The sequence below is a fragment of the Dunckerocampus dactyliophorus genome, chromosome 1, assembly GCF_027744805.1.
Source record: "Dunckerocampus dactyliophorus isolate RoL2022-P2 chromosome 1, RoL_Ddac_1.1, whole genome shotgun sequence".
NCBI lineage: Eukaryota > Metazoa > Chordata > Actinopteri > Syngnathiformes > Syngnathidae > Dunckerocampus > Dunckerocampus dactyliophorus.
In genome coordinates this window covers 13263661-13287732 of record NC_072819.1, presented here as the reverse complement: position 1 = coordinate 13287732, position 24072 = coordinate 13263661, and the positions used below count along the sequence as shown (strand labels likewise).

The window sequence follows — 24072 nt, the reverse complement described above, 5'->3', positions numbered from 1 at the left end:
ACAGAAATCTGACCAGAACTGGACTTAGTAGACCAACTGGGGGGGTAAGTTGCCGGGGGGTAAGTCGCTGTTATTGGACTACAATGCTGATGGGGATGTCATACAACTTCATGTCAAAAATTCCAAACTATCCCTTTACGAAATACATTCTTAAAATATTTCACTGTGTGTGTAGCGATTCTTCTAAAATACAAATACAGTCCTCCCTCCCTACATTGCGGTTCGAACATCGTGCCCTCACTCTATTGTGGTTTTTCAAAAAATAATTAATTGATAAATGATCGCTGTTTCGTGGTTGAATATGGTCTGTTATTAGTTTAAAAAAGTATATTTAAGTATATAAATTGTACGTATTCTTGGCCAAAACTACAAAAGCACTCGGAGAGCGCAGACAATGCGCCATATTTCCCCCCATATTGTGATTTACACCATAAATATTAGTCCTACATTTATTTTATGTACATATTTCTTGACCATAAAAACATACCATTAGCAATTGGATTTATCATAATATCAATATTAGTTGACAGTCCAGGCAGCTAACACCATCACGGAGCTTGTCTGGAAGTGGATCTGATGCAGGTGACGTAGACACAAATGCAGTTGACAGTGGCAGCCGAAGCAACAAGCAAGTGGTTAGCGTTGCTGAGCCATGTGACACCGGAGCCTGACACCGGAAGCAGTTCAGAGTCGGGTGATTCAGAACCCAGCCCTGATTCTTCTGACGAGTGGCTGCCATCTGGATCGGTCAGCAGCAGGGATTCATCCCCGCATCCAGCAGACCCCCCCTGTCACTTTGCTTGAATTTGCTTCTCTGCAGAAAAAGCTCGTTTTCTCTGTTTTTTGGACAAAATCTGGTGTTTTTGCTGAAACGACCCTATGTTCTACCGTTTCAATGTTTATGTAGTCCTAAAACTCAATATTCCGTGGGTCTTGAAAGTTCAGCAAAAGTGCCCAAAAACTCTGGCACTATGGAGCTCTCTGCTCTGAACATGGCTGGCAGTCAATGGGCTAATAAAGCGATTGAAGTGCATCGTGAGTCTGATCTTAACCTGTATACTGTATGAGCAGATGAGTTTTGTTCTGGTAATTTTTGGTTTGATTTGGTCCATTGTCTGCTTTTCAACTAATGTGAGCCAACACACAAACTCAGATTGATGCGGACAGAAAGATTCCTTCATTTATTAGAGGGATGTAAGATTCCAAATGTGTTTGACTAGTAGCAATCAATAACAACTTAACAGTGTTGCAGAAGAAGAAAAGACTTTGTTGGAAATCCAGAAACACAAAGACACCACTGACATCTTATAGTTCCTCAGTCCCTTATTGTTCCAGAGTTCACCATGGCTGGCCTAATGGGGACACGCCACACAAACGAAGTAATGGTCTTCCCCGCATTCTTCATCGTCCCAGAAGTCACCTGATAGAAGACACAGGAATGTGTTTCAAAAGAAAATGAAAAGGTTAAATATGTTGCTCATTGAAGTCACTGATATTCGAGTGTGTGGTGTGGTAAAGACATAGTAGTCATACCATTGCCGTTTATCAACACGCAGTTCTCAGTAGCATTAACAGGTGCAACAGTCTCCCAGTTAGTAAATCCTGGGTCTGTGCCGTCCGTCCACACAAAGGTTGTGTCCTGGAAGACAAAGTTGCATGTCAATGAGTCACACCTAAGCTCTAACATCTTGAATGACAAGTTGAGTGGAAGATCCATGTAGCACACAGCCTACAGAGCAGTATCACAACTATTGCATATATGGTGCATGCTTACCATGGCTATGTCATTGTATCCAATCCAGGTAAGTTGCGGCGGATCAGATCTGGCCAGCTCTAGAATGATTTCATTTTCCACAGCGCTTATGACAGATGCCAGATTCCCTCCAAGAGCGTTGCAGACTAACTAATGGGAGAGTGGAAAAAGAGCAATTTTAAATTTGTGTGTTTGGATTTCATTCTGCTGATACAAATATAAATGTTACATGCATAACAATGCATAACCATATTCAGATGAAGACAACAGAAAAATATATGTACACTGTATATGTGTATTTATTGTTACCTCTGCATCCTCAAAAGTCCTCTCTTCGTGTATAAAACGGAAGCAGCGGTCATCTACTCGAGTAAAATTCTTTGGACATGAAGGAACTACAAATCATTTATGTTAGACACAGTAAAAATCTTCTCAATTAAAAGTGCGATCAAACAAATGAAGTTGAATGAAGACACCAACCTCTCACTGTTCTCTCATACCACTGTGAAGACAAGAAGGCATTGCTGACTGTCAGAACAAAAAATCATGGCTGTCACTCATATTATTTTATACTTACAGATCCAGCCACCAATCCACTGATCCCACAAAGGAGGAAGAACACGTGGAAAGCCGATGCCATCTGTGCAATGATAAATGAAAGACTTCCTTGGTTTGGATTGGCATGTTTGACTTGTGAAGTCGCAGGTTTACGTGTTTATTGGCGTGAAATGGAGTTGTAGAAGTAGGATGTAAAGCTGTCTCATGTTACCTTTGCAGTCGTTATGCTTGATGCTGAGAGGATGTGTCGAGGACAAGGACAAGCCTTCCTTTTATATGTCAGCGTGACGCAGCCATGGAATGTTGACTATGTCGCTCGTGTCACATGACACATCAGACCAGTACCAGTCTGGGACAAGAAAATAAAGGTGCTCAAAGGAACTTTTGTAGACTGGACGGTGAATACTCACATTTACAAGATGCAACACTGCCTTTTTGGAGCGCTTCAGTTTACTTTCCCAAATGTTCTTTCAAAGAAAGAAAATGACATGTTTGTCAAATGAAACCAGTCAAAGTCAGACGACCTCATGAGGTTTTAGGTTTTAACAACTGTAACCAAGTTGTGCTTTGTGGGCTCATGTTGGGGTTTGCTGATGGTCAACGTGAAGAGATTGGGTGATTGAACGAGTCGGGAATAGGGAAAAGGCAGGGTGGTGCAGCTGCAGACAAGGAAACGTTCTCTTCGCCTTCGCCTTCTTGGTTAATTACTTGATTGACTGCCATGTCACACCCTGATGTTCTCCGAGTCACATGCTGTACCTCTGTGCTCTGAAACAGAGAATGATGACTCATTCTCCGCAAAGCGTTTTTTTGGTGTGCGTTTGCTTTGATTGCAAAGTGTGTCAACGTCTGGAACAGAAAAGACGTTGAATTCTGTGAGCGAGGACCATTTTGCAGACAAGCTGTCCACCATGTTGGCAGATGTAACACATTTTGGACGGTACGGAGCCAAAGAGTGAAGCCACACCCACAAATGTTCCCACTCTGGAGAGATTGCTTCCATAGGTTTAAACACCCTGTTCCTGACGTTCCATAGCTGTAACGTCTTCGTTGGACCACAGAGTAGCAGCAGGTCACACAAAGGTTGAAGGGAATCCTACACAACATTGACGTGAATATTTGTATGCATCTGGACCCCCTTGACCATCTGGAACAAAGAAGCTTCAAAGAAATGAAAAGATTCTCCAACCACAGCCCTGATTCCATCAACTCAACGTCACACCTGAAAGCTAATTACTTTAATTTAGAAGTGGAACTTTACAGTGATAATTGATGCCACACCCAGCATGAATGATCTGAAACAACACTTCCTCCGTCTCCAGTGACGCCAATGTTGTATGGCTGCTTGGTATGCCACTCGACCAGTTTAATTAAACTAACAACTTGTTGAAACAAAACCAAATTAAAGCTGAAAACAGTTCCACACGTACATTTCCAATGTGCATGCCGGCCTAAGGTGTAGTCTTACTTGTGTCTTGCTTAAGTTTTAAAGTTTTTAAAAGCTTAATTGACTTGCACCAAGCTAGCTTAACGAGTTGCTTGCACACATTTTTTGTGACTCATTTTACTCCAGAAGTCCACCTATTCCTCATCTGTTTGATTTCGCCCAAGCCGGGCGCTACCTGGGCTTTATTTTGAGTCACCTGCCTGCATTTTACCACCACTCAGAATGACCAGAAGAAATTTATTGTACGCAACATACAATTTGACTCTTGAATACACTTGCATGCTTCACCACATTTTGTTGCATTTTCCTGGTTTCAGTTTTACGTTTAGTCTGTACAGTGCAGATGAATAAAAAGATATTATCAGTTTCTCAGGAGTATTTCAAATCGGAGGGGTAGGGGGTGACAACATTTCTGTTCCCTGGGGGTCATGACAGAAAATAATAGAAAACCACTGCACTCGGGGAGCACCAAATATTTGGCAGTATTTCCTACGTGCTGTCTTGGGAAAATTTACACTGGAAGAACGTGATAGTTACATTGGTGCTAATTTTAAGATATTCACTAGTCCACATATTCTTGTCCAGCACGGGTCACCCTGAGAAGCCCCATCACTCTGACATATCTCTTTGCTGGTTTGGTTGGCAGTGGGTTGTACACCATGTTGGTGCAGAACCTTTTTATTGCCAAAACAAAACTCACCAAGAATCTGTGCAGTGTGACTGACTGAAGTAAAAAGATACAATTTCAGGCTGCCATCCCGAAAAGGGAGACATTCTATATGGTTCCTCTGGAAATGTGTGCTCACTTCCATCTTAGAATCATCCTTATACTGTCCCTACCCACCTCGGGTCAAGGAAAGTGGGGAAAGTCTTTGATATCTCCATTTGGCCTGGGTCACCATGGCAACGGATCCTGTCTTGGCTCCATCTATGCTTTTCCGCTTGTAAATACCATCCAGCCACCCTAGCACGACGTTGACTTTATGTGTGATTGTGTGTGACACTTTAAAGACGACCATCTACACTTGCATCCCATGATACAATATAATAGTGATACAACAGTTAACATGCAGAAATATAGTGGCAAAAACATCAATATATTCATTTTTTTTGAACATGTATACCTGTATACTGTATACCTATATACTGCATATGTGTGTAAGTATGTGTGCGTTTGTATGTATACATACTGTATGTATGTACGAGCAATTGATGTGATACGAAGACGGGGTAGATTAAATAAGCTCTGCTTCTTCCTACTCCCTTTCGGACATGTGAAACTGAGACTTGTAACATGAAGCATTCAATGTATGCTGTATGCATGTTCGAAATAAATTAAACAAAAAAAAACGTTATTAAGGGGGTGTATATTGAGCATACTAATATATAACAAATTCACCATTTCAAACCAAAACATACATCAGTGTCAACTGTCATTATCGGTACCATACATTTCTAATAAGTCTGGTTGGGCATCCTGGGCTTGTTCAGTTCCTACCTCAGTTCCTACCTCACAGAATCTTCATTGTCTCAGTGGGTGGAGCTTTCCCCAGCTCCGCTCGTCTGCTGTGTGGCGTACTGCAGGGTTCTGCGCTTGGTCAGCTACTTTTCTCCACTTCTGCCACTGGCTCACTTCAGCTGCCTCAATGTATTGTATCACTTATATGTAGACAGCCTGTTCAGGTGAAAACACAAATGTACACATCCTGGCTATTTTTCCCACAGACGGAACATCAATAGACGTCAAAAAAAGTGAATACATGGATGGCCTGGGTAAACAAAAAATTGTCATCTCAATAGGCTTACTTTTTATTGTTTTTCACAGCTTTATAGATTTAAATAAATATACAACCGATCATGTACTTCCTACTTATAACCATATTCTGTCGAGTCAACAACTGGCCAAATAAATTAAATACTATCGATTTGCTTAACGACTTTACAGTGGAACCTTGGTTAGCGTCATTCATTCATTCTAGAAGGGCCAACGCTAACCGACATGGATGCTAATTGGATCAATTTTTTTCCCATAGGAAACTATAAAATCCAAGTAATCCGTTCCAGAAAGCCAAGAATGTTAACACAAACATGAACCCGCTTTTTAGTTTTTAGTTTGAGTTATAGTTTTACATGCAGAAAACAATCAAAAATGCTTGTAAATGATGAAGGAAAGGCATAAATGAACATTTATGTTTACTTTTACCTTCACTGAAGGCGTGATTCTTGACGTGACTGTTCCCAAAGATACGATGTGGCAGCAAGACACCACACGGACACCACCTTCCTGTTTTGCCATGAGTTATTTCTTGAATTCAATAGTGTTTCTCACCTCAATATTGTAACCCAAAATGGAGCCCAGGAAAGTTGCAAGTGCCAGATAACTTTTGATAAAGAAGGTGAGAAACGCTATTGAATACAAGAAAAAAACTCATGGCAAAACAGGAAGGTGGCATCTGTGTGATGTCTCTCTGCAACATTGTGTCTTTGAGAACAGTAGTCTTCACTGAAGGTAAAGTAACCTTAAATGTTCATTTATCCCTTTCATTTGTCATTTGGAATTGTTTTATGCATGTAAAACTAAAATTGTAAAACTGTAAAAATGTATTTCGTGTTAGCATTTTAAGAGTCAACCACTGATGTCATCATAGATGGGCTGACTTTAAGTTCCGGTTGCCGTTTTGCTAACAAGTTATGCTAACAAGGGCATTTGTGATAAAAATACAGAAAAATACATTAAGGACACAGTTGGACTGATGCAGACAAGAAGGATAAGATAAGATAACCATATTGTACACTAAGCAGAAAATGGAGGCAAACCGAGGCAAAATTTTGCCATAAATTTTCGAGGTTAACCAAAAACCATGCTAACCGGGTGGACAGGTGGATGATGTTCCACTGTAGTTAGTTTGTTAATAAGAAATAAAAGCATATCAAACATACGGATAGAGATGCAAAAACCACAACACATTTGGTCACTGAGGTAACAAAGATGCTAATTCCAACTGAGGAAAAAATGAGGACATGCTCTGGCTGAGATAACCTTGATGAGAAGTGTTGGAGAACAATATTAACGCCTCTGACATTGACTAGCAGCAGAGGCGTCACAAGGTTTTAAGAACAGACGCGTTATATGAAATTTTTTAACGCTTGTGTTAGTCCTCGTTGGAGTAATGGCATACTTGTCTGCCTTTCGTGGCAGAGAGCCACAAATCTGATTCTCATCCAGGGTTACATCTTGAAGGGGGAAGGGCATCCCGTGTAAACATGAAGCTAAATCGTCACGCGATTGTATCGCTGTGGCGACTGTTACTTATTTCATTCTGTTAATTGTGTTAATTGTGTTCAAAGAAAATGATTGAACTGTGTGTTTCCCCATGTATTCATGAATTAACATCCATCCATCCATCCATTTTCTATACCGCTTCTTCCTCATTAGGGTCGCGGGGGCATGCTGGAGCCTATCCCAGCTGACTTCGGGCGACAGGCGGGGTACACCCCGGACTGGTCGCCAGCCAATCGCAGGGCACATATAGACAAACAACCATTCACTCTCACATGCAAACGATTTATACATTTACTTATTGAAACTCTATTTTTTGAGGCAGGTGGACTGTTCAGGTTGTCTTAGAGGACGCTTTGCCTATCCCAGCTGACTTCGGGCGACAGGCGGGGTACACCCTGGACTGGTCGCCAGCCAATCGCAGGGCACAGATCTGGGAGGAGATCCCCCAGGACACCATCCGTAGTCTCATTAGGAGCATGCCCCGACGTTGTCAGGCATGCGTACAAGCACGTGGGGGCCACACAAACTACTGAGAATCATTTTGAGTTGCTACAATGACATTTTGGCAAAATGGACCAGTCTGCTGCATCATTTTTTCACTTTCATTTTTTGGGTGTCTTTGATTTCCCCCCTCTATAGGGTGATCATTTTCATTTCTATCAAATGATGTGGCATCATTTTGTTACTAATACATCACCCACTTATTATCAGGAAAGATATTCAAGATCATTTTTCCCCCAGTTTAGATCTGATGTGTTTTTGAAGTGTTCCTCTAATTTTTTTGAGCAGTATATATATATATATACAGACCCTTTCCAAAAAATTTGAATGTCATGGAAAAGTTGTTTAATTTCCATAATTCCATTCAAAAAGTTAAACTTTCATAGATTATAGATTCAGGGCCCACAATTTAAACAATTTCAAGTATTTATTTGTTTATTTTTACATAATTTGGGCTTCCAGCCCTTTAAACCCACGAAAACAGGAATTCAAAAAATTAGAATAAAAAATTAGAATAAAAAAATGTTTTAAACTGAGTGTCACACACTAATCATCTACTAAACTCAAATCACCTGCACAGGCTTCCCCAGGTGTCATTAAATTGCTTCAGTTTGGTTCAATTGTCTCAGTTGGGTTCAATATGGGGAAGACTGCAGACATGACAACTGGCCAGAAGACCATCATTGATACCCTCCATAGGATGGGTAAGCCACAAAAGTTCATAGCCAAGGAGGCTGGTTGTTCACAGAGTGCTGTGTCCAAGCATATCAATGGAAAGTCTAGAGGAAGGGCAAAATGTGGCAGGAGAAGATGCACCGGCAAAAGAGATGACCGTGGGCTTCAGCGGATTATCAAACAGGGAAGATTCAAGAATCTGGCAGAGATCCAGAAAGAGTGGAATGAGACGGGAGTCACAGCTTCAAAAACCACCACATTCAGACGCATCCGGGAGATGGGCTACAACTGTCGGGTTCCTCGGGTCAAGCCACTTCTGAACCTGAGCCAACGTAGGAAGCGTCTCCACTGGGCCAAGGAGAAGAAGGACTGGACTGTTGGCCAGTGGTCCAAGGTCCTCTTTTCCGATGAAAGTAAAGTGTGCCTTTCATTTGGGAATCAAGGTCCAAGGGTTTGGAGGAAGACGGGTGAGGAACAGAACCCAAGCTGCCTGAGGTCCAGTGTGAAATATCCACAGTCCGTCATGATTTGGGGTGCAATGTCCGGTGCAGGTGTTGGTAAACTCTGCTTTCTTAAATCCAAGGTCACCGCAACAGTCTACCAGAATGTTTTAGAGGACTTCATGATTCCTTGTGCTGAGGATCTGTATGGAGATGCAGATTTCATCTTCCAGCAGGACCTGGCCCCTGCCCATACCGCCAGAAGCACCAAAACCTGGTTTGATGCCCATGCCATCACAGTGCTTGACTGGCCAGCCAACTCACCGGACCTAAACCCCATTGAGAATCTATGGGGTATTCTCAAGAGGAAAATGAGGGGCACCAGACCCAACAACAAAGAGCTGACAGCAAGCATCAAGGAAATCTGGGCTTCCATAACTCCCAGGCAATGCCACAGGCTGATTGCTTCAATGCCACGTGGCATCGAGGCAGTGATTAAGGCAAAGGGATTCCCAACCAAGTATTGAAGATTGACATATCGTTTTGAAAGTACCATATTTTGATTGATTTGATGTGATCCTAATTTCTTTCTTTTTTTCCTGCAAAAACTGAGAAGTAAATGGTGATTTCTTCACAGTATTCTAATTTTTTGAATTCCTGTTTTCGTGGGTTTTATGAGCTGGAAGCCTAAATTACGTAAAAATAAACAAATAAACACTTGAAATCGTTTAACTTGTGGGCCCTGAATCTATAATCTATGAAAGTTTAACTTTTTGAATGGAATTATAGAAATTAAACAACTTTTCAATGACTTTCCAATTTTTTGGAAAGGGTCTGTATACAGTATATATTTGTTTTGTGGGAGGTTTTTGCTGTGGCCCCACAGTGGCCGAGTGATTAGCATGTTGTGGCCCTACAGTCAGGAGATTGCCAGCTTGTATCTCGGTTCAAACGTCTCTGTGTGCACTTTGCATGTTCCTCCCACATTTGAAAAATATACTGTAGATTAATTGGAGACTATAAATTGACCAAAGGTGTGAATGTGAGTGTGAATGGTTGTTTGTAAAGCTGCGATTGGCTGGCGACCAGTACAGGTTGTACCCAGCCTCTCACCTGAAGACAGATGGGATAGGTTCCAGCATACCCGTGACCCTGGTAAGGACAGGGTCAGGTAGGTGGGCCTGACCAGTTAGCAGCCTACATGGTTAGCTTCAAATCCACAGTCGGGATATAAAATGAAGTCAATGTAACAGCCTTACCCGTTTTAAATAATTCGCCATGTAGGTCATGTGATATGTAAGAATCTGCTGTCACGGGTTGTACTTCACTTTCTTGGGGTCATCTTTAACCGGTTCACATTTTAAATTGTTTGTTTAAATTGTCCACAAGTGTGAAGGTAACTGACTGGTTTCTGTGTTAGAAAGAAAAACCCACAGTGGTCACTGAAAAAAAACCAAAACTAACAAAAGTAATTTAAAAAATAGTGGAGTTTGTAAGCACCAACGGCATGCTTGTAAACTTGTAAACTTTGCTAGCACTGTGGCTTGACACTGTCAGTTATCCCAGATTCCACATTTTCTGTCACCATTTTAAAAAATGATTTTTATATTATTTTTAGGTCTGTCAATTGATTAAAAATATTAATCAGATTAATCACAGCTGTCAAATTAATTAAAGAAACGGTCCGTACTTGCACGTGTGCTCCATATTTATTTCTTCTACTCGCACAATCTATTTCTCACCGCATATGTGAGCGAAATCCCCGCCCTGTACAGCCCTTAAGCACCCATCAAAACTGAGAGAGCTGGATCAGTTTGCTCACGAGAGTGGGCCACAATACCTGTCAACAGGTGCATGGGTCTCATTGAGAGTTACAGGAAAGTGCATGATTGCAGTAATTGCTTCAAAAGGCAGTGCGACCAAATATTAAGATTATCAAGGGTGTCATTTTTCTATACAGGCCAGTTTTTGTTTTTTTGAAAAGCTCTCTTGAGCCACAATTAAATCAATTTGTTAATTTTTAGTACACTTTTTTGGATTATCACTTTAGTCCGTTTCCACTACTGACATTCTTGTGGATTTGTCCTTTGTTGGATCCCAACAATTTCCATCTTGTGTTTGTCTTTGAGTTGTGGCTACTTTGCATGCCAAGTAAAATGGCCGCATGTCTATTATGTTTCAATACTATTGTATTTCAGCTAATGAATCTTTGACAATGTTGTCATCAGGCATCTTTGTGTCTTTTATAACCAAAATTCAGATAAAGCATAGGAATTTCATGAAAAAAGCCCATTTTCTGGTTTTGTTACATTCCTAACAGAATAAGAAGCATTTTAGTTTGGGGAATTCATTTGTCTATTTCCATGTGTGTCACTGTGTGCAAGCGAAACACTGGCAAAATGGCTATTGAGGAAAGTAAAGACACAGACACAAAAAAGTGCATTCTTTCATTTATTTCAGAGATACCCTTTGAGCGTCCAAATTAGTTTAACTGACAATCAGGAAACATGGAACCGTGTAGAAGAAAAAGAAAAGACTATAATGACATCCAGACATACAGTATGAACACCCAATGAAGTCCAATGTTGTCTCAGAAAAGCCATCAAGACGGTGGAATGACATCATTGCAGACGACAGGGTTAGTGTTCGCACTTCACGTCTTTGGCGCAAACAAAGTAATTTAAATCCAAGCATGAGTCGTCATTCCATTTATTTCCTGTAAGAAAAAAACAAGAAGCGTTTGCTGGGATTCTGTGCACACGTTTCATTTGTTATATTTCCTCTACAGACCAGATATCACAAAGATATCCAGAAAGAGGTATAGAATATATTTTCTTACTTCTATTAATCTCGCCACAATCCTCAATGCCCAAAAAGTTATCTGGCTGGCCTGGGACAAAGTCGCTGAATTTAAACTTGTAGCCATCAGTCCATAGGTTGTTACCCTCCTGGAAGACAAACTCATACAGTCACACCTGTTCCTTTACAACAGCCTTATGCCTCCTTCATCAAAGTTGATGCTTCCAGTGAGCACAAAACAACTTAGCTACTGATTAATGCTTCACCTGGAGGGTGTCATGGAATCCAATCCAGGTGCTGTTGTCTTCTCTACCCGCCTGCATAATAAGTGCGTTGACTAGCGCATTCTCCAGAGCATTACGAATCGAAGCCAGATTCCCACCTTTGAGGAGGCAGATGTCCTGATGGGAGAAAATACACAAACCTAAATGATCATATTAAAATGCTTGCAAAGGTTTTAAGCATCATTCAGCTCCATCAGATAGTTGGCAGACAAGATATTTTGACTTTGGAGCAAAGTATTAAGTGAGCAGACAATCAGATGAATCACTGATTTCAATAACAGTCAACTGGTTTAGTGTGAAAGTCTTCCATACCTCTGCGTCTGCAAAATCCCTTAATTGATCTATGAAGATGAAACAGCGATCATTCAACAGATACCAGCCTTTAGGACAGGAACGCTCTGCAACACAAATGTTACATTCAGAAGAATCAACATATATCACTTCCAGTCATTAAGTTTACACTACCAACCTTTGCACTTCTTTGTGTACTCTTCTGACAACTGTGAAGAAGAAGAAAATTGCTCAGCTCAAATCAGAAAGCCACACCAATGGATCTAAGATGTCACTGAATGATGCACAGTGTTAAATATATCATTGAAGGTTTTTGACTTACAGCTCCAGTCACAAGTCCACCGATCCCACAAAGGAGGAGCAGCACACGAAAAGCCAAAGCCATCTGTGCGATGATAGACAAATACCTAATGTTCATTTGCTTGCTGATATTTTTAACATCTAAATATCAACTAAAAGAATGTAAATCCTGTGTATTGTAGCCGTTCTGCTGATTTTCACTTGACGTTTTGGTAGTCTTTCAAAATGTTTTAAGTCAATGGAAAGTCTGTTTAAAAGTAGGATGTAAAGCTGTGTAATGTTACCTTTGCTGTTTTGATGCTTGATGCTGAGAGGATGTGCCCAAGACGACGACAAGCCGTTCTTTTATATGCTAGCGTGACGCAGCCCTGGAATGTCGACTATGTCACATGACACATCAGACAGGATCCCGCCAGACTACCTGGAAACAACTCTAAAAGCTTAACTAAATGTAACTAAATGTGGGATGTAAAATCTACTAACTAGATCAGTTCATTTATTATCACTTTAGTCACTAGCGTCACAAAATGGTCAGTCGGTTCTGTGTGGGGAACCACGCAAAACCATGTCGAAAGACTTCAAATTATTTGAGGCCCTGCTGCTGAATGTGAATTCAGACAACCACAATGTTTAACTTCTCACTCATAAAAAGTAGAGAGAAATGGTGGCCAATTTTTGGTGGCCTTCCAGGAGACCAGGTCAGCAGTGTTTTTGTTGGGTTAGGAACATATGACACAGCAGATTGTGTTTAGAAGCAGTTGTTGGAAGGTTAGGGTGGTGCCCTACCCGGAAGTGTTCTATACAGAGTGCTTTAATTAGTTTAATGACTTCAGTGGAATTAGGAGAATGAAAAGTGTTGGTAGGCTGGAACACGTGGGTACATTACAGCTCACACCCTCATGTCCTGCAATTGCAGTCACTGCTGTGATCACCTTACTGCTGTGGCTTTTGTTGCTGTGATTTGTTTTTCACACAGAAAGGTTGAGAATAAGACTCTGCTTGCTGTTGGAAATGCATGTTGGTCAAGCTCCCACACATTTGATAAAATATAACAAGTTCAAAGTAGAGTAAATACTTTGTAATTACATAGCAAATATAAACTGTGCAATTTTAGAAAGTATTTTGTTAAGGTAATGTATACGGTTAATAATGAAATCACGGCAAACTATATGCTCCTCTATAAAAACTGAGAGAGTATCACTTTGTTTTCTGAAACAAATCCAATTACAAAAAATACAATTTGGCCCTTATTTGTTTATAAAGAAATCACACAAAAGGCTTTGCTAACATGTGAAAAGAATTTGTTTATTTTCATAATACATGAAAATGACAGGGTGGACACATGTGAAATGTCATTAAATGGCCTCATAAATGCAATAAACTCAAGGAAATGATGTAAAAAAAAATCAGAAGTCCTTTTCCCGTATATAAGGGGGAAATTACCAGTTGAACAGACTGGTTTTGTTCCACTAGTTCCTGCATGTGGCTAAATCTGAATAAAGATGCCCAAAATGAGCCATGAATGTGTCAAACATTCAGCTGTAAAACAAGAAAAAAGAAGAGAAAAACAGTTTATTTTAAAAAAAGAACATTACAGAGAGATCACTTAGGCACACCTCCAAACAGTCTCTCACTTTCTGCAGCAATTCTGCAGTGGTTGTTCCACACACAGATGCTTCAGTCTGTACAGAGTGCTTGTTCAGAGCCCATGCTTCTTGGATTTGTTCTTCTTGACCAGTGGAACTTGTTTATGCCAGTGTGGGCATTGACAATGCCTTCCAGAAATATTGGAACAGTGAAGTCAGTTCCTTTATTTTTGCTGTAGACTGAAAACACGTGGGTTTGACATCATAAGATTGACATCGTAAGATGACTACTGTACCAGATAGCAACATCTCAGCTTTTATTTCCATTTATTTACATCTGGATCAGTTGCACAGCTCAGAAGATAGCACCTTTTGTTTGAACCCACCCATTTTTCATGTGAGCAAAAGTATTGGAACATGTGACAGACAGGTGTGTTTTGCTGTCCACGTGTGTCCTATCACTTATTCAACCAATAAATAACACTGAATGTCTACGCCCAGTTTGAGATAGGATAGGATAGGTTTTGCCTGTGTAGACTGCATTTAGAGGTGAAAACAACATGAAAACCATAGAGCCGTCTATGGGTGAAAAACAATCAATGGTGAATCTGAGAGAAGATGGAAAATCAATCAGAACCATTCCACAAACATTGGTCATAGCCAGTACAGTCATTTGGAATATCCTGAAGAAGACAGAAACCAGTGGTGAACTAAGGAACAGACACTGAACAGGTAAACCAAGGAAAACATCAGCAGTTCATGACAGAAACATTGTGAGAGCTGTAAAGAAAGACCCTAAAACAACTGTTAGTGACATCAGCAACAACCTGTAGAAGGCAGGAGTGAAGATATCACAATCTACTGTTCATAGAAGACTTCACGCACAAAAGCACAATGGCTACGCCAGGAGATGCAAACCACTCATGAGTAAGAATAATAGGAAGGTCAGGCTGGAAAAAACCAACCTCAGATAAGCAGAAGAAGAAGGATGGTTGGATTATTCTGGTTTTCGAGGTGACTTTTGCCCAAGTACAATCTGACCTTTCTGTCCTAATTAAATGATAAAACTCAATGACTCAATGAATGATACACAACTTAATTTTGCTCTAATAAGCATAATCTAGAGGCTTTTGCCTTTCATAAAGTATAAGCTATTTCTGAATCCAACCGAAAGTACAGTTATTATGTATTGTTCATACAACTTGAATGAGCAACAAGACATTGTCAGGCGCTGTAGTGTAGAGGTTTGGCATTGTCTTAATTCTAACACCAAGCCAATCTATTTACATCACTACATTTGACTGACGGCCAACTTTACAAGCACTGGGGTTCGCCGTTGGAAGTTACAAATGCTGGAAATTGCATGCAGAAATTAAAGTCAGGCTTATCAGTGAGCACGTAAGGAAGATAAAGGATTAAGTGAGTGTCTTGCTTTATTAACAATGGCATTGTGGCGACCGTAACTCCGCTTCATAACACATGCGCGTCAAAAGAGAAAGACAAAGTATTTCTTGCATCATTCGCTAATTAAATACAAGTGATCAACAAAGGGAGGAAAACAGTTTCGGGGACACATGCAAAATGTTTACTAGCATGCATTTTTTGGGTATGCAGGAGAAAACCCACTCAAGTACCAACTCAACACAAAGAAGTCCCCGTCAAGATTCAATCCCAGAACCTCCTCGCCGAGGGGCAGATGTGCTAACCACATTGCTGAAGCGAGGACAATAAACGAGGACATCTAGTTAACAGCAAAGTTAAAGTTGCCCCCAAATGAACACATAGAGGTGTATAACACATCTCTTTTGGACTTGAAAATCACCCGCCTCCCTGACAGGGTTGAAAATCACCAAAATCAGTATCCTCATGACAAACTGTTGGTTGTCGACTTGATCCTTGGGCAAGACACTGAACCCCCAGTAGCTCCTGATGCTGCGTCATCAGTTGGTTAATCAATGAGTACCTTGAACATGGAAAAGCAGTGGGATCCCCAAATCCTACAACTTTACCACCAGTGTCTAGGTGTACAAATGTTGACAGATGATCATGGGTTCAAAATGGACTGGAGCCTTTTTGTGAAAAAAGGTGAAGTCAAGTGGAAAATGAGGACACCCCATGGTGTAACTCTTGTACTACTGAACTCCCGGATGTTAGCGCCTCACAGTGAAGGACATACACATTTACACAGTGACCATCTTCACCAGCAACGTCTGCATTGTGTTATGATTATGATTATGGTGTTGTCTATATGCATAATGAGGAATGTCTTTCAGAAGGACGGCCATGACTCAAAAACGACTATGAGTAAAGCTACTAACTGTGTAATTACACAGTACATGTGACATACCAAGCAATCAAACAGCATTGTCATCAGTGATGTTCGTGGTGTGTTTCTCCCCTTTGCCAGCACCATTTAGATGGGTGTGCCATTAATTAGGATGTTGAAACTCCACCCACGTTTTATTTCCATAATGTTCTTAGGTGTGTTTTCTTAAATCACGCTGGTGTTGTGTGGAGCATGATGCATTGGGCTATTGCTTTATGGTAAAGTCCATGCCTTAGAAATGTAAGAAACATGTAAGAAATGTAAGGTGCTGGTTCTCCCTTGGCCCCTCTTGCCTCTGGGGGTGGGGCAGAGTCTGCCCTGGGCCCTCCTGCCCGGCTGCCGCATAGGGTCGTCCAGTGTGGGTTGTGGGGGACGGCCTCACCCCTTGGTGGGGGCATGGGTGCTTGAGCCCAGCTGCCTCTGCGGAGCTATCTTCCCTGGGTGGGAGGATGGGTTGTGGGAGAGCGGTTTTACATTTTTATGTTTATTTTACTTTATTGTAATTATTATTTTTTCTTTAATTAACTTATTATTTATTTTGTATTTGTGTATGGTATATGTATGTATGTGTGACATGTGGGGACTGCGTGCTACCCTCCAGCTCTTGTGGGGGGCTTGGGGGCGGGAGGCGGGGGGCTGGCGGGCGGTCCCGCTACTTGCTGGTGTCTGGCTAGTCTCTGTTTCCCGGCTGGCGATTGTCTGCCTGCGTCCGGGGTGTCTCCCTTGTTGTGTTGGTGGATGGGCGGACGGTGGGGTGATAGCTGGTCTGCGGAGGGGGCGTGTGCTTCAGCGTCTGGCGGGGGGTCGCTCCTCTCGTGGGTCCTGTCGTGTGGTGCTTGCTTCTCTGTCCCTCCTTGGTGCTTCGTGGGTGTGGCCGTGCCCCGCTCTATGTGGGGTTCGGTTCTCTTGTGGTTGCTGGGGTGTGGCTCCCTTGCCAGCCGTGGTTGTGTGTGTGTGGCGCATGGGCGTCTGGCTGGTCGGTGGTGTTTGGCGGTTTCGGGGTGGCGCTGTGGACGCTGCCTCCGCTGTTGGGGATGGTGGGGGTATTGCCTCTGGGGGATTGGGAGGACTGGACTGGGCGTCCTGGCGGGCCGGGTAGGGCCTGTGGTGTGTCCTGCAGCCCGTGGCTTGCCCGAGCCTGTACTGTGGTGAGTGGTCTGTCGGTCATGTGTCCTTGGTCCCCCCCCCCTCGGTTTGGGCGGTGTTGGGGTGTGGGCTTGTGGTGCCCTCGTCCTTCTTGTTCCGCTGCACCACCTCACATACATATAGGGCTTTGGGGGGTGGTCTATGGTCGGGCGTGGTGGGGGAGTGGAGTTGCCTTGCGAAGGCTCCTTTGCCCCCTGCCATGCCACTGACCTTTCGCCCCTCAATTTTAATCACACAGTAGACACTTAGGGTTTGGGGGGGCTGGGCAGGTGAGGGGCCCACCGTCCTTCAGCTGTCCCCCAATTTTAATTGCATCGTTAGCTATCATCCACATACACGCTATCATATACATGCACACACATACTGTACACCCCTCAGGGAGACAGAGACCAGCTCTTCAGAGCTGTCCTCTTGTATTTATTTATATTTTTGATTGCATAATAAACACAATCACACCTTATCACATCCACGGGTGGAGCGGGCTGGATTGGGGTACCTCCTGCCTATTCCGCGGCGTCTGTCCGTCGGGGTCGGGGGTGTGGCCGTGGACCTGTCCGCTGGCCGTCGCGGCGCAGTGGCTCGCCCGGGGTGGCCTGGCTTGTGGGGTGCTTTTGTCTGGTTCGCCTGCCCTTCCCTGGGGGGTACTGTTGGGGCCTGTTGATGCCGGGGCTTGAACCGGGGGGGTCGGCTTACGGTGCTTCCCTTGGACTGACCTGGGCCGTGGGCACATCTGCTGGATAAGAGTACAAGCTGCTTGTTCAGTGAGTTTTAGCACTATAGGAAAGATACTTGTAGATAGATAGATAGATAGAGAGATAGAGAGATAGATAGATAGATAGATAGCTAGATAGATAGATAGATAGATAGATAGACAGATCATGTCAAATTTGTAGTGCAATAATACATAATAAATTATAGTAATACATAATAATAATAATACATAATAAGGTGATAAGTCCAGTCCTGTCCAGCCCAGTCCTTCCACGACAGGAGATATTTGATGTTACACATATCGGTATCAGTTGATATCGATAGATATCGGCATATCGGTTATTGGCAAAAAAATTATTATATATATATATATATATATATATATATATATATGTTTAGGGCTGTCAAAGTTATGATAATACGTGATAATAATGATAATAAACACTGTAGTTTGGGAAAACGCAATAGTGTTGCAATTGATGTTGGGCCACAAGTGGGAACAAATATTGAACAGAAATGGACAAAGAAAAGGGTATTTTGAATAGCAAGTTTAGCCTCAAAGCCTTGGCAGATGGCACTCTAGACAAGACCAAAGTTATTTATATCCACTGTCCTGGGAGTTGAGTTATCATCGGAGTACATCGAGTCTCAAATCCCACTTGCTGGCCAAGCACTTGGCTTTGAACAGAAGCCAATTGAACATCAATGCCCACTGCGGCTGAGCTGGAGAAACTGAAGCAGCTGGAGACGGTGGCAGAGAACTGCAGGTGTTTTTTAAATTGTCATTTATATTGTGAACCGTTTTTTTTTTATTGCAAAAATTTCGGTTACGAGCTGATTGCCGAAGACAGCTTTTTAAAAGGCTTATGTGACCTTAGTATGCGAGGACAAATGCGTAAGTGAGCCAGCACACAGAGCGCTCAATAAGACAGCAGTAAAGGCTTGCAAGGGAATTTATTGATGCTATTATTATTTATTAGAGATTTGTTAGTGTATGCGCTTGAACCTTTTTGTGGAAGAGGACAGAATAAAACGTGCATGTTGCAAGACCGGCGTTGTCATACTTGCACGTTGTTGAAGTCATGTGTTTGTGTAAAAGAGTGTTTCGAAGTGAACAATAAGCTCCTGCTACAGTACAGTATAACTATAAGTCCTACTTCTGTAAACTACTGACTGTTCTTGAGCACTTTATTTTTTGTAAGTTGTCATTATTTATTTATCTAACACTGTAACTAATCTAACACTGATTTCATTTCACTTAACTGTTGGGTGTTTTTGTGAACCATTATTTGTGATGGTAGTCACAATTATATATTGTGAGATTATTTGCTTGAAGAGTGTCACGATGTGGCTTACGCCAAAAAGGTTGGAACCCGTGATGCAGACTGACACAGCGCTAGTAAGAATACAGTTTATTACACAAGGTAATAAATGACAACAATACAAAAATAACTACAAAAAGATAACTAAGGAACACAGGGCTTGAGCCAAAAAACTACAAGGAACGAAAAACACTGACGACAAAAAGATAACTAAGGAACACAGGGCATGAGCCAAAAACTACAAAGGACGAAAAACACTGCAAGGCAGGAAAAAAGGTACTCACTGAACAAAAGGAGCTGCAGGAAAAAAGGTGCAGAACAGGTAGAGGCAGTAACAAATCACAATGGTAGAAAATACGCAAGCAAAGGAGACCAGTTGGGAGCCAAGGGATGAGGAACAGGAAGCAGAGTTGGCAAGGGAATAACTGGCAACTAGGTCGTGGCTAGGCAGAGGTATATATGGGGAGCAGAAGATTGATCACAGGTGTCCCTGATTACTCATCAGTGCAGCCATGACACTGCAAGGACAAAACAGGCGGCAGCAGAGTGCAAAACAAACACAGAACATGACAAAGAGAATGATACTTATAGGCAGTGATCGACAGTTTACCTTACCAATGTCTACTTGTTGCACATTGTGTCTGTTTTTGATAGTTTGTGGTTGATTTTGTGTTAAGCTGTTTAAAATGACCAAAATGTTTCATAAGCATTTGCATAAAGCAAGCATATTGTCCAGTCTCATTTTTATAAGAGACTTGAAAATGTTCTTTGAAGTACACTTATTTTAGAGTTACATTTTTTTTTATTTATCTGTGATCAATTGTGATTAATCATGAGTTAACTACAGTATGTACAAAATTCAATTAATTGTGCTTAAATAATGTCATCGATTGACAGCCCTAATAATATATATAAATATATACATATATTTTAGCGCTGTCAAATGATTAAAATTTGGAATCAGATTAATCACAGTTTGCAAACTAATTAATCATGATTATCACCATTTGCAACTATGTCTGAAATATGCCCATTTTTCCTGTATTTTATTAAATGAAAGGTAAATGACAGAACACGACTATCTATATTTGTATGCAGTTGTATATATAACAGCTCCAAGTGAACTAAAAATTTTAATCAAGCTGAAAGATACCACACGTCTTAAAATTGATTTGCCTATTGTCTCCTTAATGATAACACAACATTTGAATCGCACTTCAACCATGTCAGCACTCACCCATTATTCCAACTAGGTTCTGTCATGTGTATTTATATTGATTATTATTCTGATTATTAGATATGATTATTATTTATTACGATTGTGGAAAAACCTTCACAATTATATTACCATATTGTTACATTACCTTATCGTTTTCCTATGTATTAACTGGTAAAGACCACAAATGAAATACAGGAAATGAATAAATGTATTGCAATTACGTATTATTATGAGCAATGTGTGGTTAGTTAAATTCACCTTTTGAGTTTATTTTCTGGGATTTCTGAGCACACTTAAATACTGATAAGAACGGCCACAGGGACAACACATTGATGCAAAAGCATTTATTAGAGAGATACCCTTGAAGGTCCAACATTATTTGAACTGCAGCTATCGCTAACGGTTGTGGAGAAAAAAAAGAATGCAGACTTGTAGGATAAGATATCAATTCAAAAGTGATCTTAACTAAGAGTTGAGGGTCGTCCAGATGGTAGAAAGGATGTTTTTTCAGTACATGCAGCAGTGCTTATTCTTTTACCAGAGATCATAGGAACAAATGAAATTAAGCGGGTCTTCGCATCCATCATCATTCCAACTCTCCTCTGCAAGAAGACCAAAAAAAGGGGCAAAAGGTCAGATAAACAATAATGTGGGATACAACTCCACAACATACATTTCACATTCATTAGACTTTGCAGATAGACACAAAGGTAAGGAAAAGTGTCATACCAACGCTATGAATTTCTACACAGTCTTCTCCAACGCCGAAGTCATCTGGCTGATCACTTCTGAAGAATGTGAATTTAACCTTGCTGCCGTCAGTCCAGACAAAGTCTCCTTCCTGGAAGACAAAGTCACATTGACCTGAACAACAAAATACCCTTGATGATGCTTACACATGATGAACATGGTACAGTACCACCATAAAACGTGCTGCTGTTTGAGGTCGTGCGGGGAAGACCAGTACTAATAACTGACATATATTACAGTCTAGCCACCTGTGTTTCATGTCCTCACATTGCATATGATAACAAAAGCTAGAAGATATGTTCAACATTCAACTCCATACGTCCTCCCCTTTAAGTTGATGAGAAGATTTAGTCTGGAGGTCACATTCATTTTCTGTGTGACAATAAATAATTCTACTGAGCCCGAGACAACTTTGCTAAATGTTTCACCTCAATGGCATCATGGAGTCCAATCCAGGTGTTTGGGATGGCACCACCATTAGCATCCCGAACCAGCTGATAAGCCAAAATATTTTCCAAACTATTACGCAGGGAGGCCAAATTTGCATTGTCTGCGGTGCAGTTTGTCTGTTGGGAGATAAAATTGCAAAGCATTATTGGTAGAAGAGAATTTCAAATGCTATTTCATGTACCGAGTTTTACAATTTACATTTAAAGTGTTAAAGTGAAGCAAACAAGGTGGATCGCTGACGCTAATAGCAGTCATGACTCTGTGACTCTCTGTCATACCTCTGCATCTGCAAACGATAGGGGGCCTCTCCTGTAGACGAAGCAGCGATCATCCAACCGAGTCCAGCCAGCAGGACACGCAGGAACTGCAGCACAGATGTTTTTGTAAGGAAAAACAACAACAGAAAAGCTCTAATAAATCAGGTGTCAAATGCTTTTGAACGCTAACACTGGAAATATAATTGAGATGATATGACTGTCACCAACCTGTTACTGTAATTGAGCTGTCAGACCACTGTGATGAAAGAGTGCATTCATATTAGATTGGAAAATGTTGCGGAATTTAGAGTGGCCACAATGGAATTACTGTTCAAAACAGTGAATACATTTATATTATTTTATACTTACAGCTCCAGTCAAGAGTCCACTGATCCCACAAAGGAGGAAGAACACACGAGCCGATGCCATCTGTGCAATGATAAATGAAAGACCTCCTTGGTTTGGATTGGCATGTTTGACTTGTGAAGTCGCAGGTTTACGTGTTTATTGGCGTGAAATGGAGTTGTAGAAGTAGGATGTAAAGTTGTCTCATGTTACCTTTGCAGTCGTGATGCTTGATGCTGAGAGGATGTGTCGAGGACAAGGACAAGCCTTCCTTTTATATGTCAGCGTGACGCAGCCATGGAATGTTGACTATGTCGCTCGTGTCACATGACACATCAGACCAGTACCAGTCTGGGACAAGAAAATAAAGGTGCTCAAAGGAACTTTTGTAGACTGGACGGTGAATACTCACATTTACAAGATGCAACACTGCCTTTTTGGAGCGCTTCAGTTTACTTTCCCAAATGTACTTTCAAAGAAAGAAAATGACATGTTTGTCAAATGAAACCAGTCAAAGTCAGACGACCTCATGAGGTTTTAGGTTTTAACAACTGTAACCAAGTTGTGCTTTGTGGGCTCATGTTGGGGTTTGCTGATGGTCAACGTGAAGAGATTGGGTGATTGAACGAGTCGGGGATAGGGAAAAGGCAGGGTGGTGCAGCTGCAGACAAGGAAACGTTCTCTTCAACTGTTTTACTCTGCATATGACAATAAAACTCTTGAATCTTGAATTTTCGCCTTCGCCTTCTTGGTTAATTACTTGATTGACTGCCATGTCACACCCTGATGTTCTCCGAGTCACCTGCTGTACCTCTGTGCTCTGAAGCAGAGAATGAGTCGGCAAAGTGGTTTAATGGGTGTGCTCACCACTGCTCATTTTGCTGTTTGCTTTGATTGCAAAGTGTGTCAACCTCTGGAACAGAAAAGACGTTGAATTCTGTGAGCGAGGACCATTTTGCAGACAAGCTGTCCACCATGTTGGCAGATGTAACACATTTTGGACGGTACGGAGCCAAAGAGTGAAGCCACACCCACAAATGTTCCCACTCTGGAGAGATTGCTTCCATAGGTTTAAACACCCTGTTCCTGACGTTCCATAGCTGTAACGTCTTCGTTGGACCACAGAGTAGCAGCAGGTCACACAAAGGTTGAAGGGAATCCTACACAACATTGACGTGAATATTTGTATGCATCTGGACCCCCTTGACCATCTGGAACAAAGAAGCTTCAAAGAAATGAAAAGATTCTCCAACCACAGCCCTGATTCCATCAACTCAACGTCACACCTGAAAGCTAATTACTTTAATTTAGAGGTGGAACTTTACAGTGATAATTGACGCCACACCCAGCATGAATGATCTGAAACAACACTTCCTCCGTCTCCAGTGACGCCAATGTTGTATGGCTGCTTGGTATGCCACTCGACCAGTTTAATTAAACTAACAACTTGTTGAAACAAAACCAAATTAAAACTACGAATGGTTTCACATGTCACCTGCCTGTTGAGGCGTGGTCCTCCTGTGTCGTGTCGGGAGTTTGTTACTGTCTTAACTGGGCTCAACAGTTAACGTTTCTGGTCACAGTCTGCAGAATGTAACTAATGAAGTGACACTGCAGTCATGCCAGTAT

The 24072-nt window shown here is 41.5% G+C and overlaps 2 protein-coding genes across 2 annotated transcripts; both read right to left on the bottom strand.

Annotated features, from left to right (window-relative positions):
• Positions 1–1171: 1171 nt before the first annotated feature.
• LOC129185727 (alpha-N-acetylgalactosamine-specific lectin-like) lies at positions 1172–22675 on the bottom strand. Its single transcript, XM_054783125.1, has 7 exons — positions 22657–22675; positions 2331–2393; positions 2234–2255; positions 2063–2148; positions 1775–1903; positions 1534–1639; positions 1172–1420 (listed from the first exon to the last, which is right to left on the bottom strand). The coding sequence occupies exons 2-7, from the start codon at positions 2391–2393 to the stop codon at positions 1353–1355; spliced, it is 474 nt and encodes a 157-aa protein (XP_054639100.1). The 5' UTR covers positions 22657–22675; the 3' UTR covers positions 1172–1352.
• LOC129185720 (galactose-specific lectin nattectin-like) lies at positions 11110–12763 on the bottom strand. Its single transcript, XM_054783112.1, has 7 exons — positions 12616–12763; positions 12354–12416; positions 12210–12240; positions 12053–12138; positions 11723–11857; positions 11497–11605; positions 11110–11373 (listed from the first exon to the last, which is right to left on the bottom strand). The coding sequence occupies exons 2-7, from the start codon at positions 12414–12416 to the stop codon at positions 11297–11299; spliced, it is 501 nt and encodes a 166-aa protein (XP_054639087.1). The 5' UTR covers positions 12616–12763; the 3' UTR covers positions 11110–11296.
• Positions 22676–24072: the final 1397 nt, after the last annotated feature.